The sequence below is a fragment of the Pelodiscus sinensis genome, chromosome 6 (genome assembly GCF_052426305.1).
Source record: "Pelodiscus sinensis isolate ZL-2025 chromosome 6, ASM5242630v1, whole genome shotgun sequence".
Classification (NCBI taxonomy): domain Eukaryota; kingdom Metazoa; phylum Chordata; order Testudines; family Trionychidae; genus Pelodiscus; species Pelodiscus sinensis.
The window spans coordinates 102700960-102722287 of record NC_143057.1 but is presented as its reverse complement, the minus strand read 5'-3'; the positions used below and the strand labels follow the sequence as shown (position 1 = coordinate 102722287).

Below are 21328 nucleotides of genomic sequence, written 5' to 3'. Positions count from 1 at the left end.
CAGCCGGACAGGCTTCCCCCATTCAGCTGCTGCTGAAACTGACCAGCAGTTGAATCGGGGAAGCCGGGAGCAGAGCAGCTGGGGTGCTGCCGGGTTGGTCTCGTAGTGCTGCCCCTCAGGGCTGCGGGACCAACCCGGCAGCACCCCGGCTGCTCTTGGGGACGCCTGGGGCAGAGCAGCTGGAGTGCTGCCGGGTTGGTCCCGCGGCGCCAAAGGACAGCAATGCGGGACCAACCCGGCAGGACCCCACCTGCTCTGCCCCAAGGGTCCCCGATTCAGCCGCTGCTGAAACAGATCAGTGGCTGATTCCAGGAAGCCCGGGGCACAGCTGCTCTGCCCCGGGCTTCCTGGAATCAGCTGCTGATCTGTTTCAGCAGCAGCTGACTTGGGGCCCCCTGGGGCAGAGCAGCTGGGGTCCTGCCGGGTTGGTCCCGAAGCGCCGAGGGGCGGCGCTACGGGACCAACCAGGCCACACCCCAGCTGTTTTGCCCCAGGCATCAGGATTCAGCCGCTGCTGAAACTGACCAGCGGCGTCAGTTTCACCAGCAGGCTGAATCGGGGACCCCTGGGACAGAGCAGCTGGGGTCCTGCCGGGTTGGTCCCGCATCGCCGTCCTTTGGCGCTGCGGGACCAACCCGGCAGCACTCCAGCTGCTCTGCCCCAGGCGTCCCCAAGAGCAGCTGGGGTGCTGCCGGGTTGGTCCCGCAGCCCCGAGGGGCAGCGCTACGAGACCAACCCGGCAGCACCCCAGCTGCTCTATTGCTGAATCAGGGACGCCTGGGGCAGAGCCGGACTATCGTAAGGGGGGCTATGAGGAGTCTGGGGTGGCATCCCCTCCCACCCCACTCCAGACACCTCATAGCGCCCCCTTTTGATAGTCCGGCATATCTGATAATCCAGCACCCCCTGGGTCCTAAAGGTGCCGGATTATCGGAAGTTTACTGTATTTGAAATATGTGATATTCATTGAAATCAGTGAAGCCCTGAAACCAGATGACAAAGTCAAGATTTACTTCACTGTTTCTGACTTTAATAAAAACTTCTAGCTTCTATCTATCTAACCTTCTATCATTGTTTCATTTGATAGCGGTTACTGATAGAAGGCAGCAGAGTGACTGGTCGTTAAGTGCTAGGAGTTCTTTCTAGAAAAAAAAAATGAAGCACTCAACCAAACCCTATTCTCACAGATTTCTTTCCTTCCAAAAGCCTCAGCTATTACCTCATGAGTTGAAAAACCTCTAGCAAGTGTAGTTCTGCATTGTCATTAACATATGTAGAACACTGAAAATGTAGCAATATTGTAAAATTCAGTGTTAAAATAAAATCAAGGGTTATTGCACTGATTATTCTTTTCCACATTACATTTAATAAAACCTATTTTTAAATTTACCTGAAGTGTACCACAGAATTTACTGTCTAAATATTATAGAAACAGAAGTCAGCAGTGCTACAGAACTGTAGCCCAACTTGTAACAGAGTACAAGAGACATTTAATCATTATCCACTGACATTGTCTCTTAGATACTCATTTGCCTAAATATTTATCCAACTACGTTATTCAGAAAAAAAATGTACATAACTTTGAGATGGGCAAACTGCTCTCCCATTTGCTAGCATATGAAGGAGTGCGCAACCTTAATTCAGTTCTCTTGTTTGTGCGCTTATGATAGACTAATAGTTACATGATCACATGCTTTTTTTCCATATGACCCATCTCATTCAATGCACAGGATAGACTGTGCTCTGTGAATGGATCAAGGTTGTGTACTGATGAGAGTTATTGATTATAAGCCTCCCACACTTCATTTACTACAGAAGATGAAAGGTGTCTAGTGACTTCAGACACTGGACTGCAGGAAAACAAAAGATGGTAATTCTCACTATTAAGGCATTTGAATGTGCCTTGAAGAATTAGATTCCCCCTCTGCCGCTACTTACAGAATTCCAATCTGAAACGGGACCAGTCACTCAAAAGTTAGGAAATGCCAGAATTGAAGTCTGATTTGAGTGCTTTACTTTGTATCAAGTATCAGAGAAATAGCCGTGTTAGTCTGGATCTGCAAAAGCGATAGAGTCCTGTAGCACCTTATAGACTAACAGATGTATTGGAGCATAAGCTTTCGTGCATGCATCTGATCAAGTGGGTCTTTGCCCACGAAAGCTTATGCTCCAATACAGCTGTTAGTCTATAAGGGTATGTACAGCTAGTTCGGAATAGGAAGCCTAATCTGAACTAGCTGGCATTTAAAAATGGCGCAGGCCGGCATCATGCAAATGAAGCCCGGGAAATTCAAATCCCGGGCTTCATTTGCAACTCCGAATGACTACATTGCCCCCCTAATTCGAACTAGGGGGGTAGTGTAGACATACCCTTAGGTGCTACAGGACTCCTTGTCGCTTTGACTTTGTATCATTAATGTTGTGTAGTTTTTTGTTTTTAACTATACAGGCAGTCCCCGGGTTACGTACAAGATAGGGACTGTAGGTTTGTTCTTAAGTTGAATCTGTATGTAAGTCGGAACTGGCGTCCAGATTCAGCCGCTGCTGAAACTGATCAGTTTCAACAGTGGCTGAATCTGGACGCCAGTTCTGACTTACATACAGATTCAACTTAAGAACCCCAGGCATCCCCAAGTCAGCTGCTGCTGAAACTGATCAGCGGCTGATTCCAGGAAGCCCGGGGCAGGGGCTTCCTGTAGTCAGCCACTGGTCATTTTCAGCAGCTGCTGACTAGGGGACACCTGGGGCAGAGCAGCTGGGGTGCTGCTGGGTTGGTCCAGTGGCACCCAGAGCAGCGCTACGGGACCAACCGGCAGCGCCCCAGCTGCTGTACCACAGGCGTCCGGAGCAAAGCCGCGGAGCATGGGGGCAGCGGGACAGCCCAGACGCGCCGTGGCTATCCTGCTGCCCTCGGGCTCCGTGGCTTTGCTCTGCTTTGCTCCCTGTCCCCCTGGTCTGCAGACCAGGGGGACGGGGAGCAAAGCGGCGGAACACGCGGGCAGCGGGACAGCCCAGACGCGCCGTGGCTATCCTGCTGCCCTTGGGCTCCGCGGCTTTGCTCTGCTCTGCTCCCCGTCCCCCAGGTCTGCAGACCAGGGGGAGGGGGAGCAGAGTAGAGCAGAGCAGCGGAACGCGCGGCCAGCTGACAGCCCAGACGCATCTGGGCTGTCAGCTGGCCGCGTGCTCCGCTCTGCTCCCCCTCCCCCTGGTCTGCAGATCAGGGGGAGGGGGAGCAGAGCAGAGCGGAGCGGAGCAGAGCAGAGCGGCAGAACGCGCGGCCAGCTGACACGTCTGGGCTGTCAGCTGGCTGCGCGTTCCGCCGCTCTGCTCTGCTCCGCTCTGCTCCCCCTCCCCCTGGTCTGCAGGGGGGGGGGGGGGGGAGGAGAGCAGAGCGGAGCGCGCGGCCAGCTGACAGCCCAGACGCGTCTGGGCTTTCAGCTGGCCGCGCGTTCCGCCGCCGCTTTGCTTCCTCTCCCTGGTCTGCTCGAGACCAGGGAGAGGAAGTGCCCCGTTCGTAACTGCGGATCCGACATAAGTCGGATCCGCGTAACTCGGGGACTGCCTGTATATAGTTTGCACAATACAGCTAAATTGACCCTACTGTGAAAATAATTACCAATTTTCTAACTCTGATGTTGAGAACGCTGCACTTTTAGTTTGTCACTGTAACTCTCAATAAGATGCTCTGTATTTTGTGTTCTAAAAACTGCAGAGATATACTGTAGGCGTAACACTTTTTCCATTTTTGTAAAATTAGTTCTTGAATGGCTCAAAGAATGCCAAACTTCCATTCTACTTAACCTTCCTCACCTCTTTCTCTTTTCTCCCTATTCATGAATGTCTTCTCCTATTTTATTACTGTTGCTGCCACCAAAACATGTTATGTCTATGTAGTATTGCCTGCATTTATATAGTCTGGTCTTGCAGCTTTGACAAATTGCCAAATATATAATTCTTTCGGAGATTCCATGAAGCAAGTGATATTTGGAAACATATCTATGCTATAAGGCATTTACCTTTTTGAACTTCTGATTGTGTTTCTTTATGAAAAAATAAGTAACAAACAACCCTGAAACGTAACAGAAAGTTTTGGACAAAAGTGTCAGACTCAAACAAAACATACGGATCTCCAGCTCCTGATAAGTCTGTTCCATTTTCTTCATAATCTGGAAAGAAATCCTCTCTGTCAAGCAATTCCTGGTATTTCTCTTGATAATCTACAAAAGAAAAAAAAAGTTCATAAAGAGTCTACTTTTAAACATACAAATGTTTCTCGGAGATCTTGTAAAATTAGAATGTGAATTGAAATAAAGATTAACCCAGCACCCAATGATACAGAATGAACATGTAATTATTAGACTCTATAAACAATTACATATATACTGCAGGAAATGGATTTTCCTTTCTAATTTCCAATGTTGCATGCAATATTATCATATCCGTATCTGTGCAGGGTATTAATGACACAGGCTATGTCTAGACTGGCATGATTTTGCGGAAATACTTTTAATGGAAAAACTTTTCCGTTAAAAGTATTTCCGCAAAAGAGCGTCTAGATTGGCACGGATGCTTTTGCGCAAAAAGTGCTTTTGCGCAAAAGTATCCGTGCCCAGTATAGACGCGATAGCCATTTTAGCCATCGGGCTTTCTTGCGCAAAAAATTAAGGTGCCTGTCTACACTCGCCCTCTTGCGCAAGTATTCTTGCGCAAGAGGGCTTATCCCTGAGCGGGAGCGTCAAAGTATTTGCACAAGAAACACTGAATTCTTCCATTAGAACGTCAGTGCTCTTGCGCAAATTCAAGCGGCCAGTGTAGACAGCTGGCAAGTTTTTGCACAAAAGCAGCCACTTTGGCGCAAAATCTTGCCAGTCTAGACGCACCCACAGCGTGTGAGGTAATATCTTTTACTGGACCAACTTCTGTTGGTAAGAGATACATTTCTCAGATTACACAGAGTTTTTCTTCAGAGTTGGGAAATATACTCAGAACATCAAAGCTATGACACATTTCAAGGCCCCATTCAAGGTTTAGTGCCCCATTAGCACTCGATCATGGGGAGGAAAGGAAGGGGGAAAGGAGCTGGAGGCTGTTAGTAGGTTGTAGATTGTTTAATAAGCCATAAATCCAGTTTGCCTGGACAGTTCATGGTTTGTAATGTATAGCAAAGTTATGAATTTAAGCTCTAAAGCTCATAAGAATAGCCATACTTGAGTTAGACCAGTGGTTTTAAAACTTTTTTTCCCTCATGACCCAGTTGAAGGAAATTGTTGATACCCGCAACCCAATGTAATCTGACTAAAGTGTGGGCTCCGGGGGTGAAACTGAAGCGGGTCAGGGCTCGGGCAGGAGGGGTTTACCTTGAGTAGCTTCCAGTCAGGAGTGCAGCGGGGGTGCTAAGGCAGGCTTCCTGCAGCTTCTGGCACTGCAGACCATGCTGCAACCCAGAAGCAGCCAGCAGCAGGTTCTAGCCAATGGAAATGTGAAGCTAGTGCTTAGGGCAGGAACAGCACACAGAGCCCTGTGCGCTCTTCTGCTCCCTGCCCCCACTTAGGAGCAGTACCTGCTGCTGGCTGCTTTTGGGGTATCGCATAGCCTGCAGTGCCAGGACAGGCAAGAAGCCTGCCTTAGCACCCCCACTGATCACCCTGCAGCAACAAGACCCAGCAACAGACATGCCTCGACCCAGTACTGGGTTGTGAACCATAGTTTGAAAACCATTGAGTTAGACCACAAGTCAACGTAGCCCAGTATCCAGTCTTCCAATAGTGGCTAATGCCAGGTGTCCCAGAGGGAATTAAGAGTTCCAGCTTCTGGCAAACAGAGGCTAGGAACACCATCCCTGCCCAACATGGTTAATAGTCATTGAAGGCTCTTGTAACCAGTCGGACACAACCTCACCCTTCTCTCCACTGGCGTCTAGCTGACTGGACATACTCCTCTGCTTTCCTCTTCACCCTACCTCTCAGTTACAATTTATGTTAAGTACTTATCATGCCTTTGGTATGTTAACCCATAGTATTTAAATTAGGTCCTTTTAGTATGTCAAGTAATTCAATGTATGGTAAGTTTCTGGTTACTTACATATTCATAAGCAATATGGTTTCTAGGTATGTAACCTGTGGAATGTGTGTGAGGTCTGAATAAGAAATACCCAACCAAAGGCAGTTTAGGATCCGTGACCTTTTAAGGCAGATAAAGACCTTGCAAGCAGATAAATTAACTGAGTAGCATCTAGAACAATCTCTCTTGGACAGGATGTAATATCACAGCAGAAACCTGGAAGCAGACCAGAGAAAGTAACGCTTTCTGCAGCCTCTCCAAACTGCCAGCGTGCGTGCGAGAATCATCTTAAGACTCTGTACCAACAAACAACTCCAAAAGCAATATTGCTTCAGCCTACCCTTTGTCCGGGTTTGTTTCTCAGGAAGTCTCAGGAAGTACAACAGTTCTATCATCCATGAACTTATTCAAGATGTGGGCCTACCATGGATTTTATATAGGCAATCAATATATGATCCATTTTCTGTGGTTTGAGAGTGTTCTACAGGTTTCCTTTGAGGACTGACACATCAGATGTAGAGTGATCCCTTTGTGAAAAGAGTTCACCCAATAAGTGACAGGGTACGTCTAGACTACATGCCTCTGTCGCCAGAGCCATGTAGATTAGAATACCCAAGAGGCATACCTGGGAGGTCAACAAATGCCTTTGATGTCGACCGCAGGAGGTCCAGACTACCGCGCTGAGCCGACAAACAGCTGATCGGCTCAGCATGGCAGCTATGTAAATTTAAATGAAGCGGCAATTATTTAAATCGCCGCTTCATTTTCCTGTGCCGGGTAGTCTAATCTACGTGCCTCTGGCGACAGAGGCATGTAGTCTAGATGTACCCACAGTGTTTTTGTATTTTACCAGAATGACTGTCTTGTTTTACCCACTATTTGGGCACTTAGTGCAGTGGATGAAATACACTGCTTGTGATAGGCATGTGTAGGACTCATAGATCAAGGGATGTGTTGTGGTGGGGAAGGGGTCTTGAACATTGTAGCAGCAGTGATATGTCTGCAGGTTTTCTATCTGTTGTTTAGGCAGGCTCTGGTGCTGCTTTGAGTTGGTGTCCTTGTCTGTAGCGCTAGGCTCTAAAAATCAGACTAAATAGAGACACTGGATTTATGACTTAATACTCCAATCTATAACCTTCTAACAACCATCCACCACTGTGGTGTGGTTCATACCACTTCCAGAGTCAGATGCATGTGTGCCCAAGCCATAATGGGCTCTTGTGACCTAATTCAGCTCTTTTCAGGGTAAGATTCTCCCAACAATGAAAAAATCATATCACATTAGAAAGCTGCTGCTAAGAGAGAGGAATAAGGAATACAATAGAAAACAAGAGGTCTTTCTTCCTCCTTCATTAGCCAGAATACAGGAAAAAACAAAGCAGGATCTTCCAGCTATAATTGTGTACAGAAAGAGAGATATAAGTAGAGTTTTGCTTTCTCTCTGGTCTCCAACTATGGGCACACTGGAAAGATTAATTCACATGCAACACAGCAACACAAATGCTATTTCCACTGAAACTGCATTAGCTTCTATTACTTAAAAAATATTTATGCTTTCCGCTTATTTAGACAGGATTTCACTCAACTTTGATATTTTTTTTTAAAGGAAAACGATTGTACTAAACTGGAAACATACCTGGGTCTGCTGCAGTGAAAGGAACACCATCAGAAGTGTAAAATGTTGGTTCATTCTAAAATTGAAATGAGACAGTAAATTATACACATACTTAATATAAACATCATCATTATTCATTGCCTTTACTACTCCCAGACCATCTATCAAGGTTAACAAAATTGCTATGCATTTTTTATGAATATACATCAACTTGTACAACTGAAGTTTGAGTATATACATACCATAAAATAGTTGGGGTCATTTTCAGGTGTTGCTTCCCTATATGTTGAGGTTACGTGAACTCTACCCCAGTTACTTGAGCGTAGTTCTACTAGTTTCAGAAGCATCTGTTTTACATCTCTGCAAATAAACAAAAAGCACCAAGGACTGCTTACGTACTTTGTAGTAAAACATAAATCAAGTTTCTTTACGAATACTCTAACAGCATATACTATTTAAATCAAAGTCCCTTCAAATTATTTTAAGAGCATGCTTCACACATTTATAGCTAAAGGCAGGGGGAAGATAAACAGTAATAGACCAGTAAGATATCAAAACCCTAAGAGTTACTAGACAATCTACAGTAAAACGGTTTTAGGAAATCCACCTATTTTGCCTCCTCAAGCGATTTTGAATGAACATGTGAGCCAGTCTTAGTATGGATGCAGTGAAGTCATTGTTTGTATAATGTAATTACAGAAAGTATGTAAGGGTGTGTCTACACTGCACCGTTATTTTGAGAAAATTAGCGTTATTTCAAGAAAGTTGAGCATCTACATAGCCATTCCATTATTTTGAAATAATTTCAAAACAACAGATGGCTTATTCCATTTTACGAGGAATAACTCCTATTCCAAAACAGTTATTTTGAAATAAGGTGTGTGTAGATGCTCCACTGCTATTTTAAAATTGGCCCTCTATGAGGGCCATTCTAAATTATTCCTTCCAAGTGCTACCTGGGGCTCTGAATCAAGATAGCTTATTTTGAAATAGCACGTCTACACTGCAGGGAAGCCTCAAAATTAATCTGAGGAAGGCTTCTCTAATGCAGACATGCTGCTTCGGAATAGCTATTCCGGAATAGCTTATTTCGAAATAAGCATGCAGTGTAGATGTACCCAAAGAGAATCACATTGAAATGTTGACTACTAGTCCTCTCGCAATATTATATTTTCCACTTATGTAGGACTACACAATATACATCATATAAATAAATTCAAAATCATGTTTTACATCATTACTTGTTTATGCATTGCACAGTACAATTACAAATGGTCACGTTCTTTCCCTATATTTAGCTAGAACATCTGCTTACAACAAGTGCAACATCAAACTAAACAAAAACCTATTGCATTCATAAATAAGTACTCATTTATAAAATCAGAGACTGTACTGCACTTGTGTTCTTTTATTGATAACGTGAAAATTTCCCAGATGTATACTCTATGACTGTTAGTTTTGAGAAATCTTTTCCTAAACTTTAATTTCGTCATAATCATTTTGGACTTATAGTTGAAAATACCACTTACAGTCCATTTTTTCCCTAACCCATTTTTGTGAAGGCCATTTAATCAGTGGCCATGAAATGTGCACAGTGACAAAAAAAAATTGTCTTATTTCCAAGCTCACTTGTTCTAAAAAAAATTATCTATGAACATATAGAATGATTAAAAAAAAAAGAAGTGCAACTCCTGAATTATTATTAACACAATTTTAAGTAAATAAAACCCAAGATAAGACAAAGGCTTTTGATTTATGGAAAATTGCTAACAGACATAACTTTGTTTTTTGTTCTGTTGCACCAAACAAAAAAAAAAACCCCAAAACCCCACACCAACCCAGTTATGGTTCAGGAAGTCACAGTACCGGGTAATTGTCCTAGTAGCCCTTCCACACCAGGAAGATATGGATTTCTTTATGAAATTGGACCCTGAAGAGAACAAACCCTTCAGATGTGTTTTGTTCAAGGCTCTATTTTGGATAAATTCTCTTTTCCCTGCTGGAGTCTAGATGCAGCTAGATGGTTTTATACCTTTCTCTCCACTAGATCTACAGAATGCACAAGCTCAGGGATTTGCTTTCCCCTCATACTTCTCTAAATAATCAAAAATGATGACATACAATAGACAATAGTTCAGTTCTAGTAAAATATCAAACCTGCAGCAAGAGTGAATCAAGCCATCTAACACAGTGGTGGGCAATAATTTTTATGGGGGGGGGGAAGGAGGAGGGGGACACAATGAATTTTTGCTATGTCGTCATGGGCTGGCTTCACATGCCCCTCCTTCTGCAAGGGGTGAGGCTGGGGACTAGTCTCCCCCCAGAGCTGTCTGAGCTGGAGACTTTGAATTAACACAGCAAAGGGCTTGTGGCTCCTGGCCCTACTGCTACTGTATTTCCTAGCAGCCACCTGGGATTGCTGCAGCTATTGAAAAGGCTCATGGCTTCAGCCTCTGCCAAGGTAGCACCATGAGCAACAGGGTGTCTGCACTATAATTCGCCCTGGTATATACCCGTTCCACACTAAAGCTGACACTTGAAGGAACAGATGCATTATAAGGCATACACAAAAAAAGCCCCACACAACCCCATCTGTGCAAATGGAAGTCTGCCAGGTGAAAAAAATTTCCCACTTTAAATTGTTTCACTACAAGTCCAAGTTTTTTGGAACGTATCTTGAACTTATAGTGAGGACAGCCTGTAAATAGAAAGCAGCCAGATGCAGTCCGTAGGCTGGATCAAAATGTTAGGTGGGCTGGAGTTGGCCCTCAGGATGCATCTTGGCCAGCCCTGGTCTAACATTTTCTTTCACGTCAGCATTTCCATCTGTGATTTCTACACCAAAATGGAATTGACTCGTTACCCTTCCCTCCAAAAAGCCTGCATAAGAAAGCTTTTTGGAGGGGCGGGGGTGTGAAAAAAAAAATCAACATTCACTTATCTGCATATACCTTTGACTTATTCCTCTGGTGTGAGGCTTTGGTTACAAAGGAGGCTATAGGTCCTCCCATTCGCAGTGATCTTGAGGTTCCACAAAAATTCATGTGTTTCTATGCAAAGGTAGATGCAAGTATAATACCCATCACAGGTACTACTGAGCAGCAACAAGGCTCCTGCAGGGACAACTGCTCCACTGGTCTTCCTCCCTCTGGCAAGAGACCTGCTACAATTGTCTGGGTGCCATTATGTGGCTGTGTAATAGCAGCCTTGGAAAGACTCAGAAGGATGGAATGAATGGAACTCCTGATCAGATTTCTATGGGAGGTCTACAAGTTGAATGTAGCAGTGTGGGGCATTTACTCAATCACTCCTCCATTGTTTCTCCAACCTCTAATCAGACCCGTAAGAGACAAAGTACTATGGAGATAGAATATATCCACCTTCTTTACATGCACAAACAGATCACTGGGGATGATCAATGACACTGAATCAATAAACCCTCATAGTATTAAAGGCAATCTCCCTCACAATGCCTTTAATCAACACGTTCTATGCAAGATACCATAGCAGGAACAGTTTTGCTACTTTTATTATAGCATTCAACATGTTCTCTTGAACCTTAACTTTTCTGCACAGCAGTTTATCTGGGAAGTGTTGCTGGTTCAAAATAATAAATATAATGAAGACATATTTGCAATCAAGCATACAATATCCATGGTATTCTACTGTAACCAGATATCACAAGGTGGTAAATTGTGAACAAAAATATCAAGAAATAATGAAACTGACAAAATTACTTCAACAAATGCTAAAAATGTCAACTAAAGAAGCATAGCACTGAAAAGGTATTTTAACACCTACAGTTAAAATCTATATTAATTGCTTAAAATATCTAATTTATACATGTACAAATATTCTAGTCAATCTTCAGAAACAGGTTTTGACATATGAAGCAGTTATAGTATAAAGAATATTACCTTATGGCCCATAAGAACAAAAAGCCTCATTAAATTAATATAATTCTTCAAATACATTCTGCACATTGACAGACTTCATATTTACACTATATTCAAATTCACATGGAGCCCTAAAGCAGTAGGAAATTCACACACGGGACTAGGAAATCAGCAAAGAATTAATGATCAACTAATTTGTCTTCTCACCTGCTGCAATTTGCATCTAAGACAACATTTTCAATTCTCTGAACCATTTCATCCATATCACTCTTTCCTTTTTCTTTCCATGCATCTTCCAAAACTGACCCAGTCAACTTAAAAATAAAAAATAAAAAAAAAGCATGTAAGTTCACTAGAGAAAATCTTCAAAAGCTAAGTTACAATGGTTCATAGAATTCTCTGACAAGTTTAGATGCATTATTTGACCTCTCTAAAGGAAAAGTTAATCTTGATTTTCTAGGTATCTTTAGATTCATAATATTACAGACTGTACACTTTGATGAATTCTTATTAAATTGAGTCAGCGGTTCATCAACAGCTGGCCTTTGTTTTCTGTAAACAAGGTGAGTTTGGTTAGTGAAGCTTCTCTCTTTAAAGCTGCTTATTTGAATGCCCAACCCTGTTGCCATTTATGTTACCTTCAGAACTTTACCCTAACCACAACTTAAAAATGACTTCAATAATTTCATAAGGTTTTTAAGCAGTCACACAAGTTTCACTCTTTAAACATGTGCACACAATCTGAAATTATTTTTTCAAGCAATGTGGACTTTTCCAGTTTACTATTTTCATGATAATTATTTCCTATAAAAAGGCAATATCACTAGGTTTGATCAAAAATCCACACATCATTGGGAGGTGAGAGGCTCTTCCTAAAGTACCTCAAAGGCTTGCAATTAGGCAAAATGCTATGAGAAAGCTAAGCTTCACTGTTATCTCAAAATTAAATCCTGCAATAAATGTAATATTTAGATTTAGGAGAAAAAGCTAAACAAACTGGTACTAAGTTGCTAATTTCACCTTTAAAAAACAAGTATTTTTAGGAGATCTGAAAAACATCACAATTTGTATGCAAGCCTACACAACTTCCATGAATCACAAGAGGCCAATATGGCTACAGGTATGAGAGGTAGCAGGATTAGACCTTACCTGAAGACTTGACTCATTTGAAATTTTGTCCCTGTCAGATTTCAACCCTCATTACTAAAATTGAAATATATCTATTTTCTTCTGATGAAATTACAATTGATGCATTTTATGACAATTGCTGAGGTTGGTCTATTGAGTAATATATCAATAAACAGACATGAATCACAGCCAGACTGATTTGGCCCTTCTTCACTTTGAAGGCTATAAATTGAAGGCTATAAAATGAATAATATGAACCTTAATGTTGCTATCATAAAAAAAAAAAGTCAAGGCCCTCTTGGCTGCTCTGTGCAGGGATTAACAATATCCTGGCACTCTCAGAAGAGCCAGGATTTGTGGGGTGATCTCTCAAAATTTTCCCTGCCTCCTCTATTGTGTATTATACACTAGCTGATTCCGAGTTGCTGTATTTCACAGGTGCCAGACATTGTTAAACAGTTTCAGGATCCTTTGAGATTATAGTTACTATATAACAAACTTTAAAAAGAACGTTACATTGCTATATTTTCTGCAGTTAGAAAATTCCACTGAATTGTTGCTACGCTAAATCCCAAAAACTCAATTAAGGGAAGACCGCAACACTTTTAAATTAGCAAATCATTACAGAACAATTCTGCTGGTAACATTTTCATAGATGAATGATTTTAAAAAGCATGTTTCCTAATGACTTCAAAAACAAAAAAGACAACAAAATATTGTAGATTTGATAAAACAACTACAATTTGATTTGTAGTTTTAATTTGCAACTGAGAGCAGATATCCATGGGTCATGGTAAGCCAGAGAGTTATTTGTATTACCTTAATGGAAAAGGCCAAACATATATTTCTACACAGACTTCATGAACTACTCAGGATCTTTCATCACGTGTAGTAAATATTCAACCACAAATCTATGTAAAACAGATTAAATGCTGTTTGAAAAATGTAATGAATAAAAAAGTGAGATATATAAAAAAGCTACAGAAGGAATAAAAGTCTTTGTCCCTATACCTCTCTTATTTTTCTAAAATGAGGTGAACTCCCCTAAACCTTAATGCCACAGACATAAAACAAACCTTCATAAAGAGGTCTACATTTTTAATTTATATTAGGGCTGTCAAGTGTTTAAATGATTAACTTTTTTTAATCATGATTAATCAAGTGCACTGCCTCTTTGAAACGCTGCAGTGGCATTTCAAAGGGGCAGTGCTGTGGAAGCCCAGGTTCAGCTGGAGTCCTCAGCTGACCCCACGCTCCGTGCAGCCCTGCCCCTTTGAAGCGCCATGTGCTGCCCCTTTGAAGTGCTGCCATGGCGCTTCAAAGGGGCAGCACAAGGTGAAGCCTGGATCAGCTGAGCAATCCGACTGATCCCCAGCTCTGTGTTGCGCTGCCCCAATCAAGTGCTGGAGTGGCGCTTCAAAGGGGCAGTGCAGCATTAACACCTGTGATTAAAAGAAAATTAACACATTAATTGTTCCCTGTGTTAACTGCAGGCATTAATCACATCAATTGACAGCTCTAATTTATATTTAATCTATTCTGTAGATATTTGCAGAAATCCGAAGCTTGGACACCTAAATGATAATATAAAAGCCTAGAGTGAGAACCTCAATACATGACTTTTCAAAGCACAGAGCATCTGCAGCCTTGAAGTCAGCTCACTAATAAATCATAGGGGGCTCAGCCCCTATGAACATCAGGCTATTTAATTAGATGCCTAAATATGGTTTCAGAAGCCTAATCTTAAATATCTAAATTCAAAATTGTATTTATTTGAAGTAAAGGCTGATTTTGGCTTATTTCCACCACCCGGATGATATCACGGAAGCACTTCTCAGAACAAGGCAATCTCCTTTGAAGTAGGAATAAGAGCCTCCGGAAAAGGGCGCTTTTTCCGGAGGATCGGGGCCAGTGTAGACGCTCTTTTCCGGCTTTTCTAAAAGCCGGAAAAAAGCGGCGGACATTTTTATTTAAATGCCGCGGGGGATATTTAAATCCCCCGCGGATTTCCCTACTACGATAGCTGAAATTAACATGCCCCTTCCGGAAAAGGGGCCAGTGTAGACGTAGCCTCTATGTTTCTGTTAATTTATTGTTGCGTCAAAAGGTAAATTTTATTTTTCTTAAATTGCAATAAAGATGAACTGCTTAGATTCCTCAATGATTTGCATAAGCTATGTGCAACCACAAAATAATGCAAATAAATGTTACATTTTAAAAAAACAGCCAAACAAATAAAAAAAATCCAACTAACCAATTGCTCCTTTACTTATCTGCCAAAACTTCAAGATGTTCTATGCAGTGTTTTGTAGTAAGGTCAGTCTCAAGGTATCAGAGAGATAAAGTGAGTGGGGCATTATCTTTTATTTGACCAACTCCCGTAGATGAGAGAGACAAGCTTTCCAAGAGCTCTGTGTAAGAAGCTTAGGCAAGGCCTACACTGCACATTTATTTCAGTATATACTATGTCGCTCAGGGGTGTGAAAAATCCAATACTATGTCAGCTGAAGAGGACTTCTTATGGACTGGAGTTATTAAGCTGATGGAAGAGCTCTCTGTCTGCTTAGAGCCGTGGTCACCAACCGGTCGCTTGCGAGCTACTGGTCGATCTCGAGGCCTCGACCAGTCGCTCGCGAGGCATCCTATAAGCCCCGCCCCCATTTCCCTCCCTCCCCCCAGAAGTCCCGCTACTTACCTCCAGAAAAGACGGAGGTAGTGTTGGCTTCCAGCGTGCGGGGGTTTGGCCCCGGGGCTTCCCGGCGCGGGGAGGGGGTTGGCACCGGGACAAGTGCCCAAAGGGCTTCCCTGCGTGGGTGGGGGGGGGTGGGGGGTCGGTCCCCTGGACAGGCGTGCGCGAGGCTTTCCTGCACTGGGGGTACGGGGTTGGCCCTGGGGCAGGTGAGCGTGCACGGGGCTTCCCTGCGCGGGGGGTTTGGCTCCGGGGCAGGCGCGCAAGCGCAGCTTACCTGCGCGGGGGGTTTTGGCTCCGGGGCAGGCGCGCAAGCGCAGCTGACCTGCGCGGGGGGGTTTGGCTCCGGGGCAGGCGCGTCCCCACTCCCCGAACTCTGTCCCCACTGGCACTCTGTCCCCTGCTGCAGAATCCTGTCCTCTGCCCTCCCAGCACCCTGTTGCCTCTCCACAATACTCTGTCCCCACAAAATGTATAATTATAAATGCTTCATTTTAGATTTAAATAGCATGAATAAAAAACAGACTATTTATTTCATAACTATAAACATGTGATTTTAATTGTATGTATCGCATAATTTAAAAATAAACTGTTTATCAGAGTGTGTAAGTAAGGGCTGGGGATAGCAAGTGATGGACAGGAGGAGAATAGAGGGCGGGGCTTCAATGAAGGGACGGGGCTGTAGATCTTTGCCTGTTCTGAGATTTAAAAAGTGATCTTGGGTGTAAAAAGGTTGGAGACCACTGGCTTAGAGTGTCTTCACTACAAGCAGGGCACTGGTGCAGCTGTGCGGATTCATATTTGTACTCAAGGGCAAGTCTACACTACAAAATGAAGTTGACCTAAGTTATTGTCCACATGCAGCCATCACAGTAAATAAATTGCTTTTTATGTCCATACTACACTCCTTATTTTGGTAGTATGATTTATTAAATCAGTGTAGTGGGCAAGTTGCATCAATGGGAGCTTTATTTTAGGGTAGGTGTTTACAGAGTTAGGTCAACATAAGCTGCCTTACATTCAATTAACTCTGCAGTGTAGACCAGTTGTCACAGATAAATGCAAGATGGAATAGATTATTTAGCATAAATAATTAACATTTTAAAAGGCTCATTCAAGGGGAAGTGGCCCATTAACATCCCTCCAGTCATATGGGTGATTCCATCTGGAATATTCCATTGGAATGTATTAACTACTTATGCTAAACAATTTGTTTCATCTTTATGTTAAGATGGGAGGCAAACTGAGCGCTTGTCTACACCAGTGGTTCTCAGCCTTTTTGGGCTCAGGACCCATTTCTAAATGGGTATGGCTTGTCAGGATCCACTAAATCATGGGTTCCCAAACTGGGGGACGTGAGGCAACCTGCCCCGCCCCACCAAGTTGTGCTGCTATTTTTGTTTTTTGGCCCTGGTCAGTTCCTTTTTTTTTTTGCTCAACAAGTTTTGCTGCTATTGTGGGTGGTGGTGCATGAGGGTTTCTCAAAAATCAAAAATGGGGCATGATGCTGAAAAGTTTGGCCAACACTGCACTAAATAGTTTGGAGGTAGTTTCTGGGGTAGCTTCCATTGAATCTTGGTTGCACTCACCTCACAGTGACTGCTCTTGCAGTGCTTGTGCTGTAGGGCTGGCTGGGCTTGGTGCTCTGCTCCAGGCACTGCAAGTTCCAGATTGCAGTGCAGTTCATGCTAGCCCTGAGTCCATGACTGGACCAAATTTGTGAGAGCGGAATTGTGACCTGGCTAATGGTGTTGCAGTACCACACACTCAAATTTGACCTACTTGGACTCCTGTTATCATGACATCTGGGTCAAACCTAAGTGGCACTGGAACCCTAGAGGTTGCAGTGTCTGGAATAGGGGGCTGGCTCGGTTTGCCTCCATGATGCAGAAGCTGCTACATATCTTTTTGAAATATTCTAGACATGCAATTTTGAGTCCTGACTTATAGGTTGATAAACTCTGGTCTACAATATGAACTTACGTCAGTATAACTATGTCACTGAGGAACATCCACCCTCCTAAGCAATGTAGTTATACCAACCTAGCCCCCAATTCACACCACTACAGGAAGGCTTCTCTCATCGACATAGCCACTGTCTCTCGAGAAGATGGAACACCCACATTGAATGGAGAAAAGGATAAGTAGTTTATTAACAAAGTGATGCAGTTGTGAATAAAGTTTTCCAGACCCAAAGAAGAGCTCCGTGTGCAAAGCAGCTAATGCTTGTAAATGTTTTGTAAAAACATTTGTATTAATTATTTCAATTCTTAATATACTTTATACATAATCTGCTGACTACCAGCAGAAACCATAGCAGCCACTATATTGTATTTCCAGCATGTTTCATAACTGGCAGGCAATGTTTTCTCTCTCATTATCTCAGAGGCAACTATCAAAAAATATAGCAATCACTTTAAAGGAGCTATTTTAACATGAAACTATGAAAGCAAAAAATAAATTAGCAATTTAATAGGTGCTAATTGATTTGAACTTAGTATTTATACTTTCATATAAAAAAGTAGTGTTAGTCAAGTACTCACTTTCATACAGCAGGGCAATCTGGTTATATTATGACAAAACCTGCAACATTTCATCAACCATTAAAGTTTGCAAACAGTAGCAGTTACAATTTTTTCTTTCTTTTGAAAGTATAAACTGAACTCTTCCTACCTTTAGTAACTTTACTGCACAGATCAAATTGTTGTCCACGGGATTTGAAAAAAGTGCATTCAGTAATTCCCGAAGGCCAGTCTGCAGAATCTCTGCTCGCGTTACCTGCCCTTTTGTTCCCTTAATCTACAAATGATCAAAAGTCATGTCTGAATACTTCAAAAGATTCAAATTTATAATATTTGCTATAAAATTTCCTCCTCTTCAATTCTGAACAGTTTGATGCAACAATACAACAATTGGACTAGACTGGTGGTAGCTCATGAGAAAGTTTAACAACTCTCCCCCCAAAAAATTCTGAAGTAGCTTTTAAAAAAAAAAAAAATTGAACATACAGAATACATGCTAAAGGATACTGCATAATGATGATGTAAGCATTTTTAGGGAGGACCTACATAAATGCTTGTGTGACTTCACTATTCATGGAGTGACAAAGTCATCCCCAGCTCTTCACAATAAAAACCTTTCTACCATACCATCTTGTTCCCCATCTCCCTCCTGCTCACATTTGGAAGGTTCTCTTTGTAATTAGAAGTTCTAGATTAAAAAATAAATAAATAAAAGGTTATAGTCTGCAAGAGCTGATGGCAGTCACCTGGGGAAACTGTCCAACTGCCATCAGCAAACGGCTTTCTTGAGATCTAGTTATAACAAATTATGCAATACATTATTTTTACCTTTGTGATTAGGTCCCCAAACCAGCAAAGTACATATTTAAACTTACTGGACCATTCAATTAAATTGAAACGTATTAAATTTAAAAAACAATGAAAGGAAATATATACTCAAAATCATATCACACAATCAACCTGTGATATTCATCACAGTAAGATTTTAAAAGTTACAGAGATATGTAAAATGAACCGACATGCTTCAAGGTATAAGGCAAATGCTAACTGACAAGAGTTTGAGGGGGTGGGGGAAGCTTCCCCTACGAGCTGATTCTTGGATTTGAGTACAGCAATATACGTTCTGGTGGTTTTATGAGGCAAAAAAATCTCCACTGTCACGAGGAATAAGGCAAGTGATGGAAGCATTTGCTCCCATCAACCTCCTGCTGTGAAGATGGAGCCAAGCTCAGCTAATGGTACATAGATTCCAGTTACGTTATTGATGTAGCTGGAGTTGCATTCCTTAAGCTGACCTTCTGGGCTAGTATAGACCTGGCCAAAGAGACACATCTACTATTAGAAGCATTTTTATGCTATAAATGGCTTGTTCTTGTGTTGTTTTCTAAGACTCTGGGCTCATCTAGACTACGTAGAAGATTCAAAAGATATGCAAATTCCACAGGATTTGCATATCTTCTTCCAATCTCACATTCGAAAGCAAACACCTCCCCCTTTTTCAAAAAGCCACGTAAACCTCATTTTTTACATTGCCAAAAAAGCCATATTCCAACTATCCATGGAATTTGCCTATATTCTCGAATCGTCTGCGTAGTCTAGATTTAACCTCTGATTATATTGAATCAGGTTTCAAGTTCTTAGTTGGTTATAGTTTGAATGACAAAAGCCCCCTTCCCTCTCTGTCCCTCTCCTCCTCCCCCCTCAGCCAAGCACCACCCACTGCCAGCCCGGCCCTCCCTGGCTGTCAGGGGGCAGAGCCGGGCCTGGCACGGCCTCAGCTGGGCAGGGGGAAGGAGGGGAAGGGTCAGGCTGTGGGGGGAAGAAGAGAAAGGACCTGGGATGGCACAGCCACATGGGGGAAGGAGAAGGGGCCAAGGAGGGAGGTTGGTGAGCATAGCAATTGGGGGGCTCAGCCCCCCTAGTTTCTCTCTTTTTTTTTTTTAAAGAAACTTTAAATGGGTAACAAAAGGCCATGCAGAACTTTTTTCTTACCTCAAGGTTAAGATAAAGTTCAGCTAAGAACAGTACAAATGCATGAAACTGTTTTCGAGTAGTCTCATCACCTTTTGCTGCTTGATCTCTGTTTTCATACTCCGTTCGACACCTACAAAAACATCTTCACAATCAAACTACTGTTTTGCTAGAAATTCTTATGTTCGTAAGAGTTAACTGTTTAATATGCTACCATGCTATGAACTACAAAACTGGACAGTATCTTAAGGACTTTAATAAAAAAGGCACTGAATCATGAAGGAATGTATAGAACTTCATACCAAGAATATGTTGTGGTTTTTTTTTTACATTAACTTAACTGTATGATTTCAAAAAGGCCACGTGTTTTCTAGAGCTGAAAGAATGGAAGCAGACAGCAAAATGGAACAGAACACTTTTTGAAATGCTCTCTCCCCCTCCCCCTCCATAATGGTAAGTGGGTCCAAGAAGAAGCAACTTACACACATTAAGATGATGATGAGTAGGATACTTTTTAAATGGTTGTTTTTTTATATCCTCCTATTAATGTCTTTGCCTGCAACATCACAGACTATTTCACATCAATTATCCACATGCATCACCACTCTAAGCTTGACCCCTCAGTTAAGAGGTATGTATAGTTTAACTGTAAATCAAACTGAAATCATGGACTTACAGTTTAATGGAAATACAGAACATAAAAAATTAAAAGGGATAACAGGCAATTTTGATAGAATTAAAAGTACCCGTACCAAACAAGGTCTTTGGAAATGGGCATTCCAGTGCACAACAACAGATCTTATGGGTCAATTCTTTTCAAGCATTGCCAGTGATAATTTGATGGAACAGAAAGGGACTTTGCTAGAAGCTGAGAAGGATGACTGATTTAGGATTATGTTGAATAGAAGAACATGCAAGTTGACATTGGAATAAATATTAATGTTGTTTCCTGGTTTTTAATGTCAACACTAATAAGAAAACCACATGAAGCAACCTTAACTAAGTTTTCTGGATGGACCAACAAGGCAAATCTTCCTAAATGTATGTGTACTACTTCTAGACAGCTGAGCATAATTGTGGTTTAACGGATTTATTCTGAGACTGAGAACCATAAACTTTTATTCCCAAATACTCCCGAAGAGGTGTTGCTTTAATTAATTTTGGACAAGTCCCTGCTTTTGTTTTTTTCAAGCCCAAGCTACATATAGTTTTCTTCACAGATGAGGTACCAGCTCATGCCAAGGCTCCTAAACCTCACTGAACACAGACAAATGCATAGCTGGAAACCAGTCTGACTCACCTGTGTGTTGCTAATGTTAAAATAAGTATTATAGTTAAGAAAGTGTGATTAGTGTTTAGACTTTATGAAATGCTTGTATGATGCTGCATGTATTAATCTTACAAATATGATCTGAATCTTGTATTGTCCAGTGATATTTATGCGTTT

The 21328-nt window shown here is 42.2% G+C and overlaps 1 protein-coding gene across 1 annotated transcript in view; it reads right to left on the bottom strand.

Moving 5' to 3' along the window:
* Positions 1-21328, bottom strand: part of PAIP1 (poly(A) binding protein interacting protein 1) — a 47594-nt gene that overhangs the window by 3572 nt on the left and 22694 nt on the right. Inside the window, exons 5-10 of the mRNA XM_025179674.3 lie at positions 19903-20014; positions 18062-18187; positions 11779-11885; positions 7918-8035; positions 7697-7751; positions 4124-4217 (exon numbers count right to left, since the gene is read on the bottom strand). Coding sequence (XP_025035459.2) covers positions 4124-4217; positions 7697-7751; positions 7918-8035; positions 11779-11885; positions 18062-18187; positions 19903-20014 — 612 coding nt within the window. The remainder of the gene's footprint in view (positions 1-4123; positions 4218-7696; positions 7752-7917; positions 8036-11778; positions 11886-18061; positions 18188-19902; positions 20015-21328) is intronic.